Genomic DNA, 21612 nt, shown 5'->3' on the forward strand with positions numbered 1-21612 from the left:
TCTTTCTTTCTGAGCAATACGGGAATGGCAGGGGATTACGGTAATGGCAAGGGTACTGCCTGCTACATCAGCAGAGCAGTAAAGTTACTGCTGCTCCTTGACAGCGTGGAGCCGAACACTGCAACTGGGGAGGGATCCCGAGGGGGATGCTGGAGCCAAGCCCCTCACAAGCATCGGGATACAGGGATCAGTGCAACCGGGAGTTGTCAAAACGTTAGTGGGGAGATAAAGGGAGAAAAGCAATGGATTTGCAGGCATGGAGCCCCATCCCTGCGTGAAGAGAGGAGCCTGCTGTGTTGTGCTGTGAATCTCCTTTCCAGATGCTCAGAGAAGCTGTGCTGCCTTCTAGATCTGAAGAGGTGAGTGTGGATTGGGGCAGGCACAAGGGTCTAGGCTATGCTCTTCCTCAAGCCTTCTCTCTCCACAGGTTGAGCATTATCCGGTTGGTTCTGAGCATGAAAATCTCTGTCGGTCCTTCCTGCTGCATCCCCTTGACTTACTGGGAAGTTTTGCTTCATGTGCTTAAAAATCCAGTTTGATAATTTCTTAATTGTCTAGTCCACCATCAACCCTATAATGACCACAGTTAAAATGGTTAGAGATGCTTGATGCTACAGTCACTTTTCATTGATATGCTTAGTAAAATCTGTCCTTTTCTTTCTCGGAATTATTCTTCAACTTGTTCCCTCTTGCAGCAAAGAAAACATTAAAAAATCCAATTTCGTTTCAGTGCACGGAAGGCAAATTCCCACGGTGTGATACCTTTTCATCTCCCCTCCCCCACCCTCCCTGCTTGTGAACTGGGAATTTTGGGGGTTCAGAGTTTTAAATGCCTTTGCCTGCAGGAAAATTCAGTTTGGAGATTCAGCTACGTGACAGTTGTGGCTGCTCAGCGTTTGCGTAAAGTGCAATCTGAGGGACTCATCTGAAAGACTTCCTATTAGGACACTTACAGAGCCTTACCTTATCTCGGATTTAACAGGAGTAGTCTTAATGGTGGTTTTTCACTTGTCTGACCAATGTTTTGGATGGGAACACTATATCCACGTCTAGGTGTTGCGAAAGGCTTTTCAGCCCACACTTGTAGCTTTCCCCTTCGTGTCCCCCGTCTCAGTTCCCAGGCTTATCCTCACTTTTCCATCTGATGTACCTTTTCTCCATATTTAGTCAGCTAAGGCTGAGCTTGGCTTCCAGATGCTCTGAAACGTTGTGTCACTCAGTAGGAAACTCGTTCCTTGCAACATCTTCTGCTTGGCAGGAATTGCTTTTCCCTATAGATTTCTAAAATGGGCAGTTTAGCTGGACTAACAAGCAGTTCAGTGGGTAAAGGAGTCACTTAATAAAGAAATCTTGGAGTAAATTCTGGGCTTATAAATCTACTTCACAGTTTGTAGTCCTGAACTGTGTCCCGCCGGTTTCTATCTCTCCTCGAACCGGTCTCTGCATGTGGACTGATAATTAGGATTGATTGCTATTCCTAAAGGAGGACGGACTGCTGCTGAGAACACGGTGAGAAAACTCGGGCAACAAAATCCACGTTGGTCTGTTAGTTGTTGGTAAACAATTCTGGGCTGAAAAAAGGTTGGTTCCACTGGCTGGAGCCAGCCTGAGGAAGGCTCCCTGAAATAGCCTCCCGCCCCACTCTTATATGGGAACCATAGCAGTAAGTGAACGTTGTTTCTGGGAATCATATTGTTTGTGTCTTTGTCTCCTTCAGGGGACTGACGATCTGCAAAGAGCACAACAGCGTGCAGCGCATCGTTGACACGGTAAACTTCGAGCTCCCCTTCAGAGCAAGCCAGAAGCTGATGTAAATGAACTTTAATTCGCAGTCCAGGAGCTCAAGTGACAACTGCTCCACAGCATGGAGAAGCTTTGATTGACACTTCAGACCCTGAAGATGGGTAGTGGCAGGGATCTCAAATGACGTTGTTGAGCAGCCACAGCAGCAGCCTCCACCTTGTCAGGTTTCTAAGGCAGCTGTAAGGCAGGATCAGGACTAACACAAGGTAATTAAAAGCATCGGTGATTTCCTCTTGGGAGAAACCTAAATTTGAGACCCTTTGGAATATTTATGTTATTTAAATATTGAATCTTCCCAGAAAGGCAGACATGATTTTAACCTGCAATTCCAATATTTCTCATCAAGTAATCCTGGAAAGTAGGATAAATAGCCTCAGTTTTGTGTAGCCTCGCTTCTGCACCCCAAGAAAAATGCAAAAGGAGTTAAATTTGACTTGGAAATGGTGGCTATTAACTGTGCTATAATAGTAAAAACTTAGGGAGAAAGGTAGATTTTCTAAAATGTTTCTGGATCCTTCTCATTGTTCCTGGTGCTGCACTTCTAAGACGTTCTTAAAAACTCTTTTCCCCAGCAAAGTCAGGCAAATGCTGCCTGTAGAACCTTCTGAGAACTGATCTCATCACGCTTTCTACCTGAAAAGGGAGTGAAGTACAACAGCCTCGCATGAACATTACCAGCCACTCACCATGGCTTTCCTCCCTGGAAACTCCTCTGACTGCTCCAACTGCACCCACTCTGTGGGGCCTGTGAACATTTCAAAGGCCATTTTACTAGGTGTTCTTCTAGGGGGGCTGATTGTTTTTGGAGTTTTGGGTAATATTCTGGTTATCCTCTCTGTAGCCTGCCACAGACATCTTCAGAGTGTCACCCACTATTATATAATTAACCTGGCTGTAGCTGACCTCCTCTTGACTTCCACTGTCCTGCCCTTCTCGGCTACTATGGAGATTTTGGGCTACTGGGCCTTTGGGAGAATCTTCTGCAACATCTGGGCAGCTGTTGATGTCCTTTGCTGCACTGCTTCCATTATGAGCCTCTGTATCATCTCGATAGACAGGTACATCGGGGTGAGCTACCCACTGAGATACCCAAGTATAGTGACAGAGAAGAGAGGCCTCCTGGCGTTACTGTGTGTTTGGGCGTTGTCTCTGGTGATATCGATTGGACCTCTTTTTGGCTGGAAGGAACCAGCACCAGAAGATGAGACCATCTGTCAAATCACCGAGGAGCCTGGCTACGTGTTGTTCTCCGCTCTAGGCTCCTTCTACCTCCCCTTGACTATTATCCTGGTGATGTATTGCCGAGTGTATGTCGTGGCCAAAAGGGAAAACAAAGGTCTGACTTCTGGTCTGAAGACGGAGAGATCTCGTTCTGAAGAGGTGACCCTACGGATCCATCGTAAAAATGCTCCTGAAGCGGGCGGATCGGCATCCAACCCCAAGAGCAAGCATCATTTCTCAGTGCGTCTCCTCAAGTTCTCCAGGGAAAAGAAAGCTGCCAAGACCCTGGGAATAGTTGTGGGATGCTTCGTTCTCTGCTGGCTTCCATTTTTTGTAGTAATGCCTCTTGGTAAGTAAAGCCAAACCCTCTACCCTTTACAGCACCTTCCCTGGAGGCAGGGCCATGTTCGCGCCTGTGTACGATAATGCTGACCAGAAAAGCTCTGAGGGAATAATTTTCCATTGCAAAACTGTCAAAATCAAAACATTCACCATCACAAAGCAGTGAGCGTAAAAAGCGATAGTCTCAAATGAAACAAGGCGTCTCTGGTTCAAAGAGAAGCATAAAATTCTGAAAATAAGGGGAAGGATTTAGTACTCTTTTTCCATACAGAAAATACTCTTTCAGAACTAGGACTGTTATTTCTGACGAGCTCTGCTATAGGAACGATATCTTCAGGGATGAGTGTGTTTATATGCAAGTTTGCAACCAGTTCTTCAGGTGATATAAATACGTAAAAGGTCAAGATAGAAATGCATTCAGGGTCAAAGTAGCTGTTTACAGACTTGGGGCCAGACCTCCTGGAGTGCTCAGCACTTAATTCCCACTATAAGGAAAAAAATCAGCTTCCTATCAGGAAAGTTCACACTATGAGATAGCATACTCCAAATGGAATGAATGTATTTTTTAAATTTATCATATAACTAGTCAGAAGACAGCAGCGAGGATCCTTCAGACTAATTTTATAACTTCTCTGGCTTGCATCTGTTGTGGAAACCCGCTGACACCACTGCCCAAACACTGGCTTCAACCGTCATACTGAATAGGAATATTTATTCACCAGTTGTAATTCTAAAGGGGAGGAAAGTCAGGGATTTGTTCTGCTTTGCTATCACTGAAATACAGGGAAGTAATTAGGATTTTAACTAAACCTTGCTCAGTCACCTTTGATGAGATTTCAGGATTTAATAGCAGAATACTAATTTCATACCTATATCTGCGTGTGACGTATGTGGCACACCACACTGAAGTTTGCTCTGCAGCCGCTGTACTAAATATTAGGCTTTGAAACATGCACCCTTAAACCTGTTATTTGCTCAAGTTCAGTAGCTTTTCTTATGGAAAGGGCTTACGCCATACAGGAAAAATGAAGTAAGATTGTGCAGAAGTTTTAGCTAATAACAGAACAATGTGTACAATTAAGAAAAAGAAAAAAAACAATCTTACCTAAACATGAAAAGAAAGATTTGGGGATTTTCTTTTTACTTTTTTTTTTTTAAACCTTATAAAAAGCTGTTCTTTTTCAATTAACCTCTACCGGATTTACTAAGATCACCAGGTTGTTTCACGAAAACCTGTCGCTCACGTTGCCACATGAAAAACCCCTACAGAATCTTTTCTGTTGGCCGATACTGGGAAGTGCTGGAGTGAGAGCTGTAGATGTTTCGTAAGGAGGAGCCCGGAAAGGCCTGGCTCGTGCTGTCCAGGATGTCAGCATGTTGGAATGCTGGTTGCCAAGATGTCCGAAACATACCCAAAAAGGGTTTGCGAGAACACATTAAACACACTTCTTTTCATCTGCAAATGTGGTTGCCCACACAGAGCTGTGGTTAATTAATTTGCTTTGGATTTAAGACATTTTCTGGACTCAAGAGTGGCTTTGTGTCTTTCTTTGATCCCTTATAAGGAAACTTTCTCGAGGTTAGTTTCCCTGTCTTTGTGGGGTTACTATGTTATTTTTAAAGCATATAGTAAGTCTGTCAAAACCTATTTGCTACTTCTGTTTAAGGACAAACAACTATTAAACAGACAAGTGGCACAAAAAAACGCCTCTTCAAAAAAACCAAGGAAACACATCTTGAGGCAGACTGACTGTCCCACCCAGAGCCAGAGACTCACCCAGAGATGATTGCATATGGCACTCTACACCTGTACCACGCTAGAACCCTTTCCAAAAGTCCGGTAACCATTGTCAGACCCATTCTGCAGACATAGGGAGGGAAAGCGATCCGGCCAGGATCACGCAGCAGGTTAGTGGCAGAGGTCAGACTTTGCAGCTATACAGGGCGCTGTTGCCGAAAGCAATGGCAGTCGTGGAGTTCACAACACGGCTGGCTGGGCAACAAGAACTTTGTTGGGCAGAAAACCAGCTCTGCAGCTTTGTGGCCATGGACGGACCTACAAATGGTCCCGTCAGCCATCGGCTGCTGCAGGTCACTTCAGTCATTTGTAGGAGTCGTAGCCTTTTAGAAGCAGACCCTCAATGACGGTTGCCCATGAGACAGACATTCTTAAATTGTGCTACACAAACCACTTCAGACGGCTGGCAGGTGCTTGCCACTCTATGCAGCGGAAGTTCCCAAAATATAAGTTTATTCTACTGTAATCTACAGCATCTTCAAGATCCCCACGTCTATTAACAAATCTACCAGCCAAGAACCAATGTAAAACAAGAAACACCAGGCTTGTTAAAGTGTGTAAAACAAATGGGGGTAGACACTTTTGGGGTGTAGGTATGGGAAGGGCAAGAGTGCTAGAAGGATATCAAGAGGGAGATAAAGGCATGATACCCTATCAGTAGAAGGTGCTGCAAAAAAACTGGAGAAACAGTTTGAGTGTCCCTGCCATAAGACAATACCTTAATTGAAATCAGTGTGTAAAGTTGCCAGTTGCAATCTGTGTAATTAATGTCTTTCTTACCTTCTTAGATTCATTAGTTTCATTTGCGGTAAAGGGTCTGTGCAAAGGCTTTCAGTCCAATAGTCCAACACAACTTCTTCTCACTTGGCATTGATGTTTGTGGAGTAAGCCAGGGAACGATAATCCTGTTGCATGAAAAGAACTGAGGTTAAGATTTGTTTTTTCTCTGCATGCTGGAGTGCAAACCCACGCTTCACAAAACTTCTGTAAAATGAAAGTGTCAAAACAGCTGATTTCCCCTGGAAGAAGCCACATTTTCATTTCTGCGTGCACTTCCTGTCCCTCTTTAGAGGTGACCAGTGGATCCGCTCCTAGTCTCAAAGCTTTCCTGTAAAAATTTCTTTGAACTGAACATGTCTTCACACATTACGTATCAAAACCTTCCAAGTCAAAGCTCAAGTATGTCCCAACCAGATCTGCAGTTTTTGTATTCCCCTAATTAAATCTCAGTTCCTTTTCTAGACATGTAGCTTTCCTAGTGCAACGAGAGGTCCTTTTCTGTGATAGGTTAGGGAAGGTTTAGACTGACCAAAATGCAGGATAAGAGGTAGCAATCGGCACCTAAATAGGAGTTTAATCTAAGAGCCAGCAAGAACTGTGAGGTCCTTTGTCTATGTCCATTAACCTCTATATACGACACCTGTTCTTAGCGAGCTCAAATTCTGTCTCTGCTCCACAGCAGCAGAAGTCTGATGGGGTAAAGTGCTTTTCATTCTGCAGATCTTCCTTTGAATTGCCATTACACAAAATAAGCTGTAAACCCATTGCTGAATTAACTGTGTTGGCGGAATTCTGCACAGACTCTTCCTATAAATGTCATCGCCTAAGAGCAAACGTGTCCAACGCTTCAGCCCTAGTATTAGGTTGTAAAGAAAGACTGATGTCCATGTACATCTACAGCTCTCTGCAATTCCTTCCCAAGCAGAAGATTTTCAGATATGTCCACCAAACTTTCCTCATTCTACACTAGGCATCCACTTTTCTATAGGGATAAGTATACACAGGATACATTCAACAGAAGGAAATGTTATTCTTCTTGCCTGTTTAGGAGCTCTAAATACTTTCACTGACTGCCACTTGTTTAGAACAGGCTGATGTTTGCGTGAAGCAGACTCTGAGAGCATCCTACGCCATCCCAGGAGTCTATTATTCAGCCCTTCAGAGACGGTAGCTGGAAAGGATGTTTCCCTGTCCACTTTAGGGCTATTGCTCTCCCATATCATCTTCTACACCTGTTGCATCATTTTCTTAATCTCTTCTTTCTCTTCTGCAACACTTAATTACCCTATTCCCCACTGCTAGCCACTTATGAATCCCTTGAGCATCCCCTCCTGTTAATTTGCATGGCAAGAATAGCTTTAAAAGCTTTTTAGTGCTGACCTTCACACTTTGGTTACCTTGTCCTTGGCTCCTTTCTCAAAACGCACCTGCGCTAAAGCACTCCGTTCAAGTAGCTAGGAGGAGTGCAAGCTAGGGGTCACGGACAGGGGATTACGCCCCATGCACTCCTTTACACGAACAAGAATACACTACTTTACTGAAGGGAATTAAGATCTATGATCTAGCTAGGAGGACTAGCAGGTGACAGAGCTGCATCTTTGTTTTGTACATTAGTCAAAGCCTTTTTATCACCAAGTTTGTTTTTTTCAGGTGAGCTATAAAGCAAAGCCCTCCTTCTCTTCCCAAAGTTCTTTAAGAACTTGTTTGACATGTTGCCAAAGTTCTTCAAGATCTTGGGGCAAAAAAAGTCTTTAAGATTTTTTTTTGGCATGTTACCAAAGTTCTTTAAGATCTTGGGGCAAAAAAAAAAATACGTCCTAAAGTAAGCAATATTGCTTTTCAAATTGGAGCAACCATATTCTCTTAGGCACCAGCAAATAGGGACTACTGGAAGCTGAGTTAGAAACCTGAGAACAAGCTCCTTGAGGAACTTGAACGTCAAGGAGCAGCAAGAGTAGGGCTGCTCCAGAAGGGAGAACAACCCAGGAACAGAGGGTGACAACAGCAGAGGCTGGAAGCATGCACTCACCGTACCTGAGCAGAAGCAGGCAGAGGTGGCATCTATGACGGGTTCAGCTGATAGTCCAGTAATCACCACACAAGCACAAACCAATAAAACAGAGCCGGCAAAGAACGAGCCTGAGCTTACCTACATCGCTCAAAGAGGGGTAAGGAGAAGAGCCTGACCTTACATGCAGCTCCTAGGCCAATGGGCAGAGGGTTTGTGGGAAGAGACCCCAGATGAGGCTCATCTGGGCAATTAAGGCTTGTTGGGCCCTGGCACTCTGCAATAACAGCCTGCCACAACAGCATGTGTCTTCCATTTCTGGTTTTTTGTTTTCCTCTTGCAATTGCTAGAAAGGGATATAGACACATATAGCAAGAAATACTCAGAGCTAGAAGAGTCCGGACATGCAGCGCATGCCTATAGCGATGGCACCGGTTTTCAAGGTGATGTTGAGCAGGATGTCACAACTGACAGAGCAGACCTTTTCCTGTAGCTGGAAGACACTTATGGGTTGCTCTGGGAATTTTTCAGAAAGTTTATTTTCAACAACGCAGATGACAGTGCTTGGAGGTTGTTTTGAGGTGAAACATGCATGGAAAAAAGAAAAAGGGCTGGGATATTACAAAAATGGTCCTGAGTTGGGATTGATGGCTCATCTTAACAAACCCTCAGAAGCAAACAAACTCACAGAGCTTTGTTTGTTGTCCCCTTTCTGTGGCAAGCTAGCTTAAATCTGTCTGGTTGTAGATGTTGTGTTCAGAAGCAGAAAGAAGAAAAAAGGGAAAGTCTGAGCCAGGATGTCACAGGGGAAAAAACAATCCAGACTACTCAACTGGGCGAGGAAGAGGAAGGCTTTTAGCATTTGTCAATCAATCTCATGATGAAGAGAGCAGAAAAGAGGATACGCTGGAGGGTATTCATATTTGTAGTAGAGTAGTAAATTAGTCTTGTGAGCTGACACGAACACTGTCAAGGGAATCCTCTAATCCTGTCTATGTGCCTGTCTGCAGTTGGTTTCTAATTACTGTTTTGTGGTTGTTTTTTAAATGGAGTCAAAGAGAGTGACTCTCTACTTTCACTAGAGGTAAACCAGAAAATAAAATGCATTTTTCTATCTCTGCCATTGATGCAATATCTCAGGAGGTCACAAGGTGAGGAGCAGGAACATGCAGCAATGTCTGGAGGCTGGTGGATTTATCCCTGTGTTTTCCTGTGAGGGTTGCCTTTGTTGTATATATCATCACTTGTTAGATGTTTTAATAATTTGACTGATTTAACTATGGCACCTTGCTTGGGCTCCAGAGGCATGAGTTCATATCCAGCCCACTCAGCTGTAAGTGGGAAACTTATTTTTGGAAGTCAAAGGTAGCCAGACATGACAGAAAAGCTGCAGTTGTTTGTATGTTATCAGATACAGAAATGCATTTACCTTAATCACACTGCTAAGGCGTGATCGACCTGTCCTCCTCTATGTTGCAATGCTGGGACAACGCAAAGCTTCCGTTTTGTCTGTTAGGGTACAGTATTTCCCAAAGGCTGTGCTTCAAGGACCCATCTGATTTTCGGTACCAGTGGAAAATGTATCGGGTATAGCTTTATGGCCTCTTGCTCTTTTCAAGGTCGTCTGAGTCTCGATTCAATGTGTTCTCCTGCCAGAACATGTTCAGATCAACTCCCACGCTTTCTGGATAAGCCATCCTGTGTCCTGCCCACTTACTGTCAAAGTAACTGGGCTCCGGACCACGTTCCCTTGTCATCGTGAACCACAATATGACAGAGTTGGGTCAGGGAAGTTAAGCCAGGGTCTCTGCTTCACCCATACCTTATCACAGAAGGAGTTCCAATACCTGCTGCTGTCTTGAATTTTATACCCTGCAATTCACTCTGTTCCCTCCCTACCGACTCCTGCAGACAGCAGTGTTTTAATGAGCAAAATCTGGGAACACCGTTTCAGAGCAACACACAGGATCCACTGGCGTGAGATACCGAGAGCAGTTTAAAGGTGGTTTTTAGGGTCTTTTGGGGGCACAGAAAGGCAGCACTTGTGATGCACTCATCCCCAAAGTTTAAGCAGCAGTATAATGGGAACTGCCACGGTGTGAGATTCAGCGGTGAGCCGGGATCCCTCAGTAACAGGTTAACGGTAGGTGCTGAACAGAAAGTCACCAATTTCCTATAGAATCAAAATAATTTTGGCTGATGATACTGAAGCAACGGGTAGTATTGTCTTATCCTGTGAAGGCAGCGTTAAAGAGAAGGTGCTTGCATGGTGGGAGGGTAAATCAGTTTGCCGGTGGGGAAAATAAGGAAGAGAAAGCAAAGGTTTTCCTGGGAAGGAGAACTGTGTAGAATTGCACCAGCCTTCCAGGGAATCACAGTGGAAAATACAGGACTACAATATACTGTCCTGGCATTTCCCCATACAGAAGGTACATAGCTTCACTTCTTTTCATAAATCACCTCTTTTCTTCTTCAGAGTTGGATAGATGGTCTCGTAGTAGTAAATAGAAGCACGGGACCCTCCTTGTCCCTCCCACCCCTTCACTTGCAGGGCGGAGAGCAGGGCACGCAGCCCGTGTGCTCCCTCGAGATCGTCACGGCTGGGTCATCCGGCTATTCAGAGAAGCAAGGATCTGAATCCCCTTTCTTTTCGTTGTTCAGCTGGTAATAATATAATAAAATAAAATGAATAAAAGCTGTGACAACCTAACCCTCAATACAGTTTTCATAGCAGAAAATGCTGAATTCCAGCCATGGAGGAGATATTCAGAGCTGGATTCCTCACATTAGCATTTCAGTGTGTTCCCTCAGCGACAAAAAGAAAAAAAGAAATAAAGGGGAAAAAAAAAACCAGAATAAAGCCCCAGCTCATTCTCTGGAGCACAGGTCAGGGAGGAGAAGGGTCATTACACTCCTTGAGTCATGGAGCACAAGTCGGGGGGGTGTGTTAGGCCATTGAATGTGGCGAAAATAAGCCATGAAGATAAACAGCCAAGATATTTCCTTGGCACGGTTGGTTTTTTGGTGTTTTTTTTTGCTAATCACAAGGGGCATTTTTCATAAACACAGACTGGAAAGGCTTTGTTGGTCTAGGTTGATAGCTACACTGAAGCCAAGGGCAAAGATCGGGCTGACTTCCCTGTGGCCAACATTGCCCCACTGTTACCGTGTCCTGAAACGTTGTGTCCCACTGACTCATTACGCAGCAAAGCAGCGGAAAGAATTGACGCTATTAATAGCCATTTAAACGGAAAACAAGGGAGAGAAAGTGGAGGCAGTTGGGCTATGTTTCGTGATTCACATCTACGGCTCTCCTGCATGCACTACCTGTCAGAGGCGGCTTGTCCTGGTCTTCAAAACCTTCCTGCTTTGCGTAGTCACCCCTTTCAAGTCCCTGGAGTAAATGAACCAAGAATTTTATTTTTCACTCGCTCTCAAACGTCATGGCACAATTTAGGATTTGTTAGTGATTGAAAGGCGATGTGTGATTCTCCCACCCCACCCAGCAAATGTCAAGATTCGTCTTCAGTTTAGATATGTAAGGGATAGATACTCAGCTGTTGCTGAAGAAGATAATTCCTGTATTGCTAACCCCAAGGATTCCAAAATCACGACCGACAACCACATAGTGACAAACTCGTGAGACAGGCTGAGATAGACTCATCTTTTGAAACTATTCTCTGAACCACCTGCTTGTTTTTTAAAAATTTTTAAAGGAAAGCTAAGATTTTGTTGCAAGTGCATGACTCCAAGAGCGAGGGCTTCAGGATGAGTACCAAATATCTTAAAAATGTGAGCAACGAGATCCAGAACCATTCCACTGCAGTAACAGCATGGGAGCTGGAATTTCAACGACAATGAAATTCGTTTGTAAAACAATGTGATTATTTGGGTTTACACGGGTAACAAAACCTCAGTTTACCTTCCCATGGTTTTTTATCAGCTTTCTAAATCTGCAACTGCCCACAGTGAATCTGGAAATAGTCGCTTGCTGAGATGTTTGCTCTTTGCCAGAAATACCATCCATCGTAAGTGGGTACAATATGAAACGGAGCATAAATTAGGTCTGAAACAATCCAAATAATGAGAGCACCGCTCCCAGCCTGACCCATTCCTGCCGCCTGTCCTTTCCACCCCTCACCTGTGTCCAAACACCCGCGCCCTCCTGAATGCTTTTGTGAGGAGAAACAAACTCTCACTCCTTCTACAGAAGTTTATTACGGGACAGGGATATCTAGGCACAAAGTTGCTCTCATTTCCCCCCTGAATCAGCCACAATATTCCCGGCCCTGGGACAGGCACAGCCATAAACATGCAAGACTTGCCAGATGCAGGCTTTTACCCATCCTCACATCTACGAACCGCCGTTCTGCGTTTGTTACGTTAATTTGATCGTACAAAACCCAGAAGCGTTTCCTACTGTTCAAGGGTTCTTTGATCCCATTTTTTGTTCCCACAGAAAATACTTTCCATAAGGGAGCAGCAGGGTGAGACGTGCTGGGAGAGCATATATGTCCAGAGTGCAGCTGTTGCACGTCTGCAGCAATACATACGTATATAAATACACTTTCCGAGGCGTGGTTTGTGTTTGACCCAAGACGCGGTATACAGTGCCAGTCTTATAGAATAAAGTTCAGTCCTAACGTTGAGCTTGGGAACACAAGATGCAACGCATTTATCGCTTTGTAGAGCAGGCTGCCTCACGAGGGATCTAGGGTGCCCCTGGCACCGAGTTAATCTGTGTGGGGACATCGGTGCTCCTCTGTGCTTCATCCCCTGCGGCTTCGGGGCAATTGCTCTGGAATAGCCGCTGCCCTCTAGCTTGACCCCTTTAGGGCAGAGCCCAGGACCTGAGTTTTAAGCTTCGCCTCCCTGTAAAGCAGACCACTATCCCTGTTTCCAGTTTGCTGTGCTTCCAGAGCCGTATTTCCTACACGTCAGAGGCAAGAGATGCTAGGATTTTTGTTTGGCTTCTGTGCAAGGTTTAAAATGGGTACTTCCCCTCATTCCCTAGGACACTTTAAGCCCTGACAACGTAACGCTAACAAATACGGTTTGGTTCTCTGCTCACAAGGCGCACAGGCACTGCTGTCACCGCCCGAGTGGAACCTGTAACATACAACATAACAGAGGGGGAAAAGTAGTGAACCTACACAGAGCTGCAAGATTTAGTAGTAGCAGAGATGGATTTTAACACCACTATGGGTCCATGGGTCACAAAAATGTATGGGATCTTATTCCCATGGTGCTGACAGAGACGATAGAGAGTAAACAAACACCACACGCTTCTGTAGTCTGGCAGCTTCTACATCCCTCTCTGCTGTCCATCAGCGGAACGGCGCACAACATCAGTACTGGGTTTTAAACAACCTATAATCAAGCAGCTCTGTAACTTCTGAGAAATGACAAAGTCAAATTACATCTTTGTGACTGAATTGGCACTTACTCACCAGGAGGCACAGGGAAAACTTATCTCTCAGATCCGAAGAAACTTGGAGTTGACAACCAGGAAAATAAATGATGAGGGAAGGAATGCAATCCTGACATTTTCAGGGATGAGTGATGAAATACTTAATGGCAAAGGATCTCAGGAGGCTAATAGTACATTTTATTTTATTGAATTTTCATATAACAGGCAATTGAATTGTGCTACTGACACTCGAGAGTCCTCAACCTTTTGAAAACAAAGCAGGAATTCAAGCATCATTTAGTCAATCTACAATTCAAATGCTTTAAAAGATCAGATAAAGTTTTCTTACTGTTCCTCCAGCACAGACTGCAGGGAGACAATGGATGATGAAGCCTCTAAACTGTAATCAGTTTTGCCCCTATTTGCCATTTTATTCCTGACAGTGTACCGGGGAAGACATTAAGCCCTGTGAATTGGATAGAGAATTAGTTTTAAGAAAGAAAACTTTTCACTTCTCAGCTGCTGCTCACTATCCAACTCTATCGGAGGGTACCTGGATGGCAGCACTTCATTAATCGATGATTACACCTAGCCTAGAGTAAGAGAATTGGAAAAGCTTGCTCTGGAGAATTAAGTGCTATAATAATTCTGTTTTCTCAGTCCTGGCCAGTGTCCACACCCGAGCGGACACGAATTGGCAGCTGCCAAGCGGTCAAGGATTGAACGGACATGGACGTTGAACTGCTCACCCCGCTTTCACCGCGTTGCTTTTGTACTGCCTGCTGCTGTGTAGGAAACAGACACTCCTATACTGTAACCTTAAAGAAGAGAGAATTCTCCGCTCCGCTTGGTTGTTTAATCTCATGGTTGATTACGGTCATTGTTTTAAAAAAACCCAAAACACAAAGCCTATGTTTTATTTCTACTTTGAACTCATCTGGCTTGAGCTGCCAGCACTGCCCGGTTCGATGTTTCAGCACACTGAACGAAACCCTTCATCACCAGGCTTAGCAGCACCGCTTGAAAATGACTCCCGCTTGCTAACAGATACATCAACCGCTGATACTAATCGTGACAGCAACATCACTGAATATTAAAGGCCTGCAAGAAGAGAATACATCCTTAGTACTCTGATTCCCCAAGGACTTGGAGAATATGAAATCTTTTTTCCCTTTTGCCAGACACTCAGGCAGCCAACAGAAAAGATTAGGGAAAGTTTCTGAACCACAGAGGTAAGCCGGTGGCTGCAGTAGAAGGGCATTGCTTCCGGTGGCCCTTTGAATAGGACATCACGCTTCCCTAGAGGCACTAAGCAAATGCTAACATGTCAGTAGTTCCTCACAGCAGTCCTGCACCACACAGAAGGATTTTGCTCATTATACGGAAAAGATGCAGGAGGTGAAATATTTTTTGCAGCCTACCCAATAATTCAGTGGCTCGAGGTTTAGACATGCTGATCGTTATTTCTATTGCTCTGGAAGTTGAATAAGCTGTCAGCATAAGTAAGAAGAGGGTCCAAATTATTTCGACTTTGATTTTACATCTAGCTCTGATACTTACTGGGTCCATTAACTAGCAGTTCCAGCCTCAGCCCTTTCAAGATGCCACTGACGATATTTCTTCCTTTTGACATCAGTACTGTTTCACTCGCTGGCCAACACGCAGTTATAACGAAGCCTGGAGGCAGAGCTTTAGCTGCTCTAAACTTATGAAACATCCCTGACCAGCACAACCAAGTGCACAGCCGAGCAAAGCTACTGTCCTACAGCCCAAGTTCGAGCCACCACTGGAAAGAAAAGTTAAGGACAACATGTGATGGGGTCTACAGATAGCAAAGTTTGTACGCTGTTAAAGCTACCTCGTTTTCTTTTCGCTGCGTGTTGTTCCAAGGCAACAAGTCTCTACGCTGATGAACCAAAAAAGGTTACATTAATAAATTAGCATGCAGATCCCCACCCCAAAAAAAGAGCAAGAGACTAACACTGGCTATTTTCTATTTTTAACAGACTCTGGCAAGGCACTAACATTCCATTTAAAGTGAGCCAGAAGTTGCGGCAAACAGGAATTGTTATTGTTTACCCATTTTTACACTCAGCCTCACACAGCTGATTCCCTAAACCGAGATTTGCTTCACCTTTTGTCTTAACACAAAACGGGAAAGCAGTAGATACGCTGCAATTAAATGAGGACATAAAGAAAAATTGAGCGTGATTTGAGCATTTAGAACCTTTTCGTTATTTTTCATCTGCCAATGACTTCAGCCAGAAAGTTCTTTGAGAATGTTATTTAGTTGTTCTTCACTAAAGGAAAACAGCGTTAATTTGCTGAGAAAAATTCTAGGTCGTGGATACGCCCGTTCACTCATGCTTAACTGCAAAACAGCATTTGCTTTCTTTAGCACATTTTGGGTCTTAAAAACTGGTTGATATTGAAACTGATAGTGAAACTGCTCTACCTAGCTAGCTTGGAGCAACGCAGAAGCGGTTACGGAGGCAGCGAGACTCGTGTTTGCTGCCCAGGTTGTAGCTGGGGTTGGAATCAGAGGTTCAGCTGCTCCCATACAAGGAGCAAGCTCCTGTGGCATGTTCTGCACTGCCTTTGGGTATCCTGCCTCGCTCTCGCTTCTCTGCCTCTCCAAGATGCACCAGATGGCCTGGGTCTTAGGGGACCTCTCCCACGCCAGAGACAACTGAAGGGCTGCTCGCCCTGCCACGTCCCCTGTTTCTTCCCTGGACGGCAGCGTGTCCTCTGGGCACATGGGCTGCTCTCAGGGGGTGGGAACTGGTGCCACGGCAGGAAGACGTTGCTTCGCGTTTCACAGCGGAGACCACGTTCAGGAGAATGAGCAAGTCATTAATCACACTGCATTATTTGTGTCTCTGGTTCAGGCAATATTTTGATACGTTCTCACACAGGCAAAGCCACCCTGAGAATTCCTCTCTGGCTTCTGCCGCTTGAAAGCATTTGCTGCACTAGCTGTAGCTTTGTTTCACAAAGATGGGAAGGAAAAGATTCAAATCGAAGTTCAGCAGCTCTCCGAATTCAATCAGAACACCCTCTGATTGCATTATTAGCTGTTCCTGAGTCAGGGGAGGTCCAACGACCAGATCGATCCCTGTAAAGCTTAGGAGCCGCTTACAGACGTAGTTAAACTGCAGAAGATGACAAATGTATTGATGCCTAAATCTTCCACGGTATTTCTTTCAACATGCACATGATTTTTCCAGGAGGAAGCAGGAAGGCAAGCATTTGTCAGTGCTAAAGGTTCTGTTTATTATAAACTTGACTATAAAGTCCAGAACAAGCCAATTCTGTTTTCTGGGAAATTATTTTTCTTCCTGTGCCCAAACTAATTACTAACACTGGTATGATAGAACCACTTTTTTTTTTCCCCCCTTTCTTTTAAAGGAGGCAAGAAACAACCTTTCCCCTTGACAACATACGGCAAATATTTTTTCTCTTTCTCTGGTTCTAGATTCATTTTGCAAAATTGGCCTTAGAAGTGCTGTTGTCACTTATTCCCACCCCAGCATCATGCTGAGTTTAGTTTTCTGGTTCGTTCACATTCAGACGATATTGGTTTTATTTCTAAGCAAAGAGAAGTACCAAATAAGAGAATTAGAGGATCTTGTTATAATGGTCACTTTCCAGCATCCTCCAAGAAAAGCAACAAATTTCTGAACAATTCTCCGTAAGCAGCAGCGTTGACTCTTTGATATCTTAAATACGTCTCTGCAGCTTTATAATAACATCTCTCTACCGATGAGCAAAACTCTTAAGCATTTACTGACATCCTATTCAAATCATTGAAAGTTAAAAACTTGCTTATACAAGCAGTAAGGAGCTCAAGTTGTAGTTAAACAAAAAACCCAAAGATTTAGCATTAGGAAAAATGTTCCCAAGGTTTTAAAATCAGCAGATAACCCTTAATTAAATCCCATGTTATCATATATCATAATCTATTTTTTAAAAAGGATATTAGTAATGCTATTTAATTTTCAGTTGGCCTGGTCACTTGTAGTTGACTGGTGTTGTGCCAAGACAGTGAGGACTAATGAATGCACAGTTTATGGCTCTGTCACTGATATGCTGAATAAGCTTTGTCAAACAATTTCTAATTTTTTGAATGTTATCTTGCCTTCTATAAAATAAAAAGCCACACAGTACTTTCCTTACGAAGGAACCATCTAAGTTCTTGCTTTTTTAATCGTCTCTGGGCAGCAACCTTGCAAGTATATATCAGTTTCCAGCAGCGGCTGCGGTGTTTGCTGATGTAAAAAGGAACCTTTCCTCAACTTCTCTGAATTTTAGATGCATTCCATGAGACTGAAAAATGTGGAAAGTTAGATTTTCTAAAGGTTTCAAGGGAATATGAGTACCCAATACTTTATCATTTTTCGGACTTTTAGCTGGAATGCAGTCAACTCCGTAATCCTACTTTTCACTTACTCTGACTTCTGAAGTGGTGCCATTTTCTTGCCTTTTGAAACCCCTTTTGATGCCCTCCTAGATATGACTGTTATTTGGCTAACTAATCTTGAATTAGAAGTCCCGGAGGAAGCAGCTTTCCTCTGTCACTTGATACCAGTCCTCTGTCTTGCCTCTCTGCCTGTAAATGGGAATGCAACGCTTGTATAATAAAGTAGATATCTTGAACTGATCTCTGCTAGAACATCCATGTAATTGTACGACACCATACTTCTGAAAGTTCAGGAGGAATTGGGCTTCAAGTCATAAATTTTCCAAGACAGAACAGAATCTTATTTATTTTTGCCAGTGTTTAAGTTTCTTTGGTTACCTGCAATTTCTCACTGCCTCTGCCTTAACACTCTGTGTATTTTCCATTTTAGGTTCTTTCTTTCCTGCAATCAAACCCCCGGACACAGTTTTTAAAATAACATTTTGGCTTGGATATTTAAACAGCTGCATCAACCCCATAATCTATCCATGCTCAAGTCAAGAGTTTAAGAAAGCGTTCCAAAACGTCCTGAGAGCGCAGTGCCTCCCAAGGAAACAAGCAGCAAAGAAGCAATCCCCAAGTTTCAACCTCAACCATCCCACTAGCCAAAGCCTGGAGAGCGGCAAAGGCGTGGTCCGTATCCCTGTTGGCTCCGGAGAAACCTTCTATAAGATTTCCAAGTCGGATGGGGTCTGCGAATGGAAGATATTCTCCGCTGTGCAAAGCATGCCTGCAAAAAATGCCGTTTCTAAAGACTGTACTGCTGCCAAAGCGAAAAGTAAAGGTTTCCTCCAGGAATGCTGCTGTGCAGGCACTTCAGGGAAGCTTGTCCACGAAAACTGTAAAGTGCCAACCATTAAAATACACACCATCTCCCTCAGTGAAAACGGGGAGGACGTCTAAAGCACTGAACGTGCCGAGCAGCATAGGCTGGCAAACTCGTGGCTCTGCTAATGGGATCTTGCTCTTTTTATTGGGAAGTAGGAGTAGATGCTACAACAGTTGAAAGGATCCAGGTGAAACAAATAGCATACTGTAAGACAGGGCCAAAGCTTTTGAGGAGTGATGTCTTTGAGCGCTGGTAGCCTGAACGAAGCCCCTTAAAGACAGGGAATGGCTTCGGTGGATGGTGAGCACCCTACGGTCTTCCAAGAGACTGGCCTCCGCAAGTCATTTGCCTGACATTTAAAGGCTTTATTTTTCACTGTATTCCCCCGTTTCAAAGTTCCTACTGCTCTGGTTTATGTGCAATGGGGGAGAAAGAGCAAACTACAAAGACCCCATGCTGATTTCAGCATGGATACTTTCAGACATTTCGAGCCATTTTGTGATTCTGCCCTCCCCCCCAAAAAAAAGCTAAACCTCGATTCAACAGCTGGGAGAGCTGAGGTTGGGAGGCTCAGGTCTTGGGACAGTGTTTACAGATCTCCGCTTCCTTTTCATGAAGGGACTGTGGACAAGAACGTTTTCCTACCATGTCTTGCCTCTTTTGTTCAGGTCCAGGTCCTGGCTTGGCAAGGTCCTGCACACCTTGTTGAAGACAATAGGCAGCTCTTTGGATTTGCATCTTCAGCTGGGCAGCCTCATTGGTCCTCATGCCCGGGCTGCACCAGGTGGGGATTTGGTCTTCTGTAATGGCCACAAGGCTGCTTGTCCTCAGCCTGTCTGGAAGAGCAGGCCCTTCAGCTCACAGGGCATAGCAAAACCACGATCTTGGCTCTTGCCCTGCTTGGAGTCCCTCTAAGTTTGCCTTTGTGCTGTGGATTTCAATAAACTCCATTGCCAAGGGAAACTTGATCCAAGTGGCTGCACTCCACCTAGCTTCAGAGACCAACCAGAACTTTTCTTTTTTCTACAACCAACCTCCCAAATCTCCAAACAAAACCAAAAGAAAATTTGCATGCATCCTAGGTTTGTTTGGAAGGTCCCTGCGCTTTGATGGGGGTCTAATAAAATTCAAAACTAGGTAAGTCGTCATCACATAAGGCTCAAAGAGGTCACTTTCACTCATCCATTTGTTCTCCTTGCTCTGAGTCCAGCAGGGACCTGCTTAAAAACTCAGTAACTCCTTGCTCAGGTGCTTGCTAGTCACATCAGTGCCACAGTCACTGGAAAAGCTGCAGACATTTTGCTGTCTCCCTGCCCAGTGTTATGCTACATTCCTTTTCTGGCTTCTTCCATACCAAGTGCTCTAAGCTCTCTACGAGATCCTGGGTATCCTGGAGTCGGGAACTTTACCCTCGTTCTGAGCAGTGGGAGTTAAGCACGTTAAATGCCTTGAGGACATACATCCCCATGAGAAAGGGCCGTCCTTTGGGAATTTGGGAGAAAAGCATTTGGAAGCACGTTATATTTTAATATAGCTAATCCAAATAAATAAATAAATGAGCTGTTCAGCATCTGGAAGAAATAGTGGGAGGAATTCTCTGTACAATATTAGAAATAAGCAGCTCTTGACATAACTCCTCCTGAGCCTGCCAAGTAAGAATGCAGCTTCTTGAAACAACACATAAGCCTTTACTCATGTCTCCATGCAGCTCCTGTGCTGAATATCTACTGGCTTGAAAAGGGAAAGGGCTTAAGGTAAGGTTAGTTTTTACAGGATAGGGCCTTGAAAGGACACCTTGATATTACCAATGAGGAACTATTGTTATTCATCTCACATTCAGTACTAAGTCCCCCAATGTCAAGAACATTTCAGTCTTCTGTGTCTTTTATTTATGCATGAATGAGATTTCTTTCCTCCTGCAAATACATCTTTGCAGCTAGAACATTATCGGACAATTTGCGAAAGTAAAATCTGATCCTTGGAGTTCTCGCAATACTGTTGCTTTGCACGGTCCTGGAAGCAGAAAGCAACCTCAGAGTGTAAATGGACTTCACGCCCATACGTGGCCAGGGTGTACATGTATATATTTACATCGAGCACTGCCACTGTAAATAAATGTTGAGCTCAAAGCGAAAGAAGAGAGTAGATGGACCTAAGCCTGTGTTTTGTGTAGACAATTCACAGAGGGAGAACCAGCCAGCTTATTTTCCCCCCTACATTTGGCCCTGTTCTCAATGCATTGAAATTATTGCGTAATATCAGTACACTTGGGAAACCTATTACAAAGTGCCCGTTTACAGATCTTGCTAATCTTGCAGGATCAAAAGTAAAATCTGTAAAAGTAAAAATTATGTCTTTGGGCAGATTCACTAGTATTTACTCAGACAACACCCCCCTGAGGGAGCTACGTCAGGAAACAAGAAAGGTGTAGAAGACCTGGTAAAGCTGACATCTTTTTTCTGGTGTAATAACCAAGAACACTTCAGGTCCCATATGCGCCGGTAAATCTTCCTTGCAGCACTTGCTGCCTCAGATATATGTCTTATAGGTATTTTAGGTGCTAGGATGTCACATCAAGCAGAGGGCTTGCTTCTCCCAACCTTCAAACAACTGAGTACGGAGGGCCAGGGAAAATGAAGCTGGCAGTTCTCAGCTCAGCCTGCGGTGGTCCTGAGGCCATTGAGAAGACTCTTGAATTTGGAAGCACAGGGTTTTTCAGACCATTAAGCTTTTGTTGTGTTTGGTGGGCCAGTGAATGGTACTGTCTACCTCTTCTTGTAGCTGGAAAATCAGCTTAGCTGATTAGCTGAAGCAAATAGTTATTTGTTCTCCCACATGAATGCTGCGTAAGAAAGATACAGAATGTCCCAAGCAGGTTAAAATTAGAGGAGAATTCAAATCAAATCCCCGGACCCAAACCCTTATTTATTTCCAAACACATGCGTTCATGGACGGCAAATCT

General features: G+C 44.1%; 1 protein-coding gene across 1 annotated transcript; it reads left to right on the plus strand.

Moving 5' to 3' along the window:
- Window positions 1–1722: 1722 nt before the first annotated feature.
- On the plus strand, window positions 1723–19224 carry ADRA1A (adrenoceptor alpha 1A). The gene is made up of 2 exons (XM_075523468.1): window positions 1723–3373; window positions 18213–19224. Exons 1-2 carry the CDS (start codon window positions 2491–2493, stop codon window positions 18722–18724), a joined length of 1395 nt encoding a protein of 464 aa, XP_075379583.1. The 5' UTR covers window positions 1723–2490; the 3' UTR covers window positions 18725–19224.
- Window positions 19225–21612: the final 2388 nt, after the last annotated feature.

Source organism: Mycteria americana, chromosome 23 (assembly GCF_035582795.1).
Source record: "Mycteria americana isolate JAX WOST 10 ecotype Jacksonville Zoo and Gardens chromosome 23, USCA_MyAme_1.0, whole genome shotgun sequence".
Lineage (NCBI taxonomy): Eukaryota > Metazoa > Chordata > Aves > Ciconiiformes > Ciconiidae > Mycteria > Mycteria americana.

What these genes read in the sequence shown, in the direction of transcription:
- ADRA1A (XM_075523468.1), top strand. Translation starts at nt 2,491, where the DNA reads ATGGCTTTCCTCCCTGGAAACTCCTCTGACTGCTCCAACTGCACCCAC. An exon ending in TTTTGTAGTAATGCCTCTTG is followed by an intron (nt 3,374 to 18,212) that starts GTAAGTAAAGCC and finishes TTTCCATTTTAG; the next exon opens with GTTCTTTCTTTCCTGCAATC.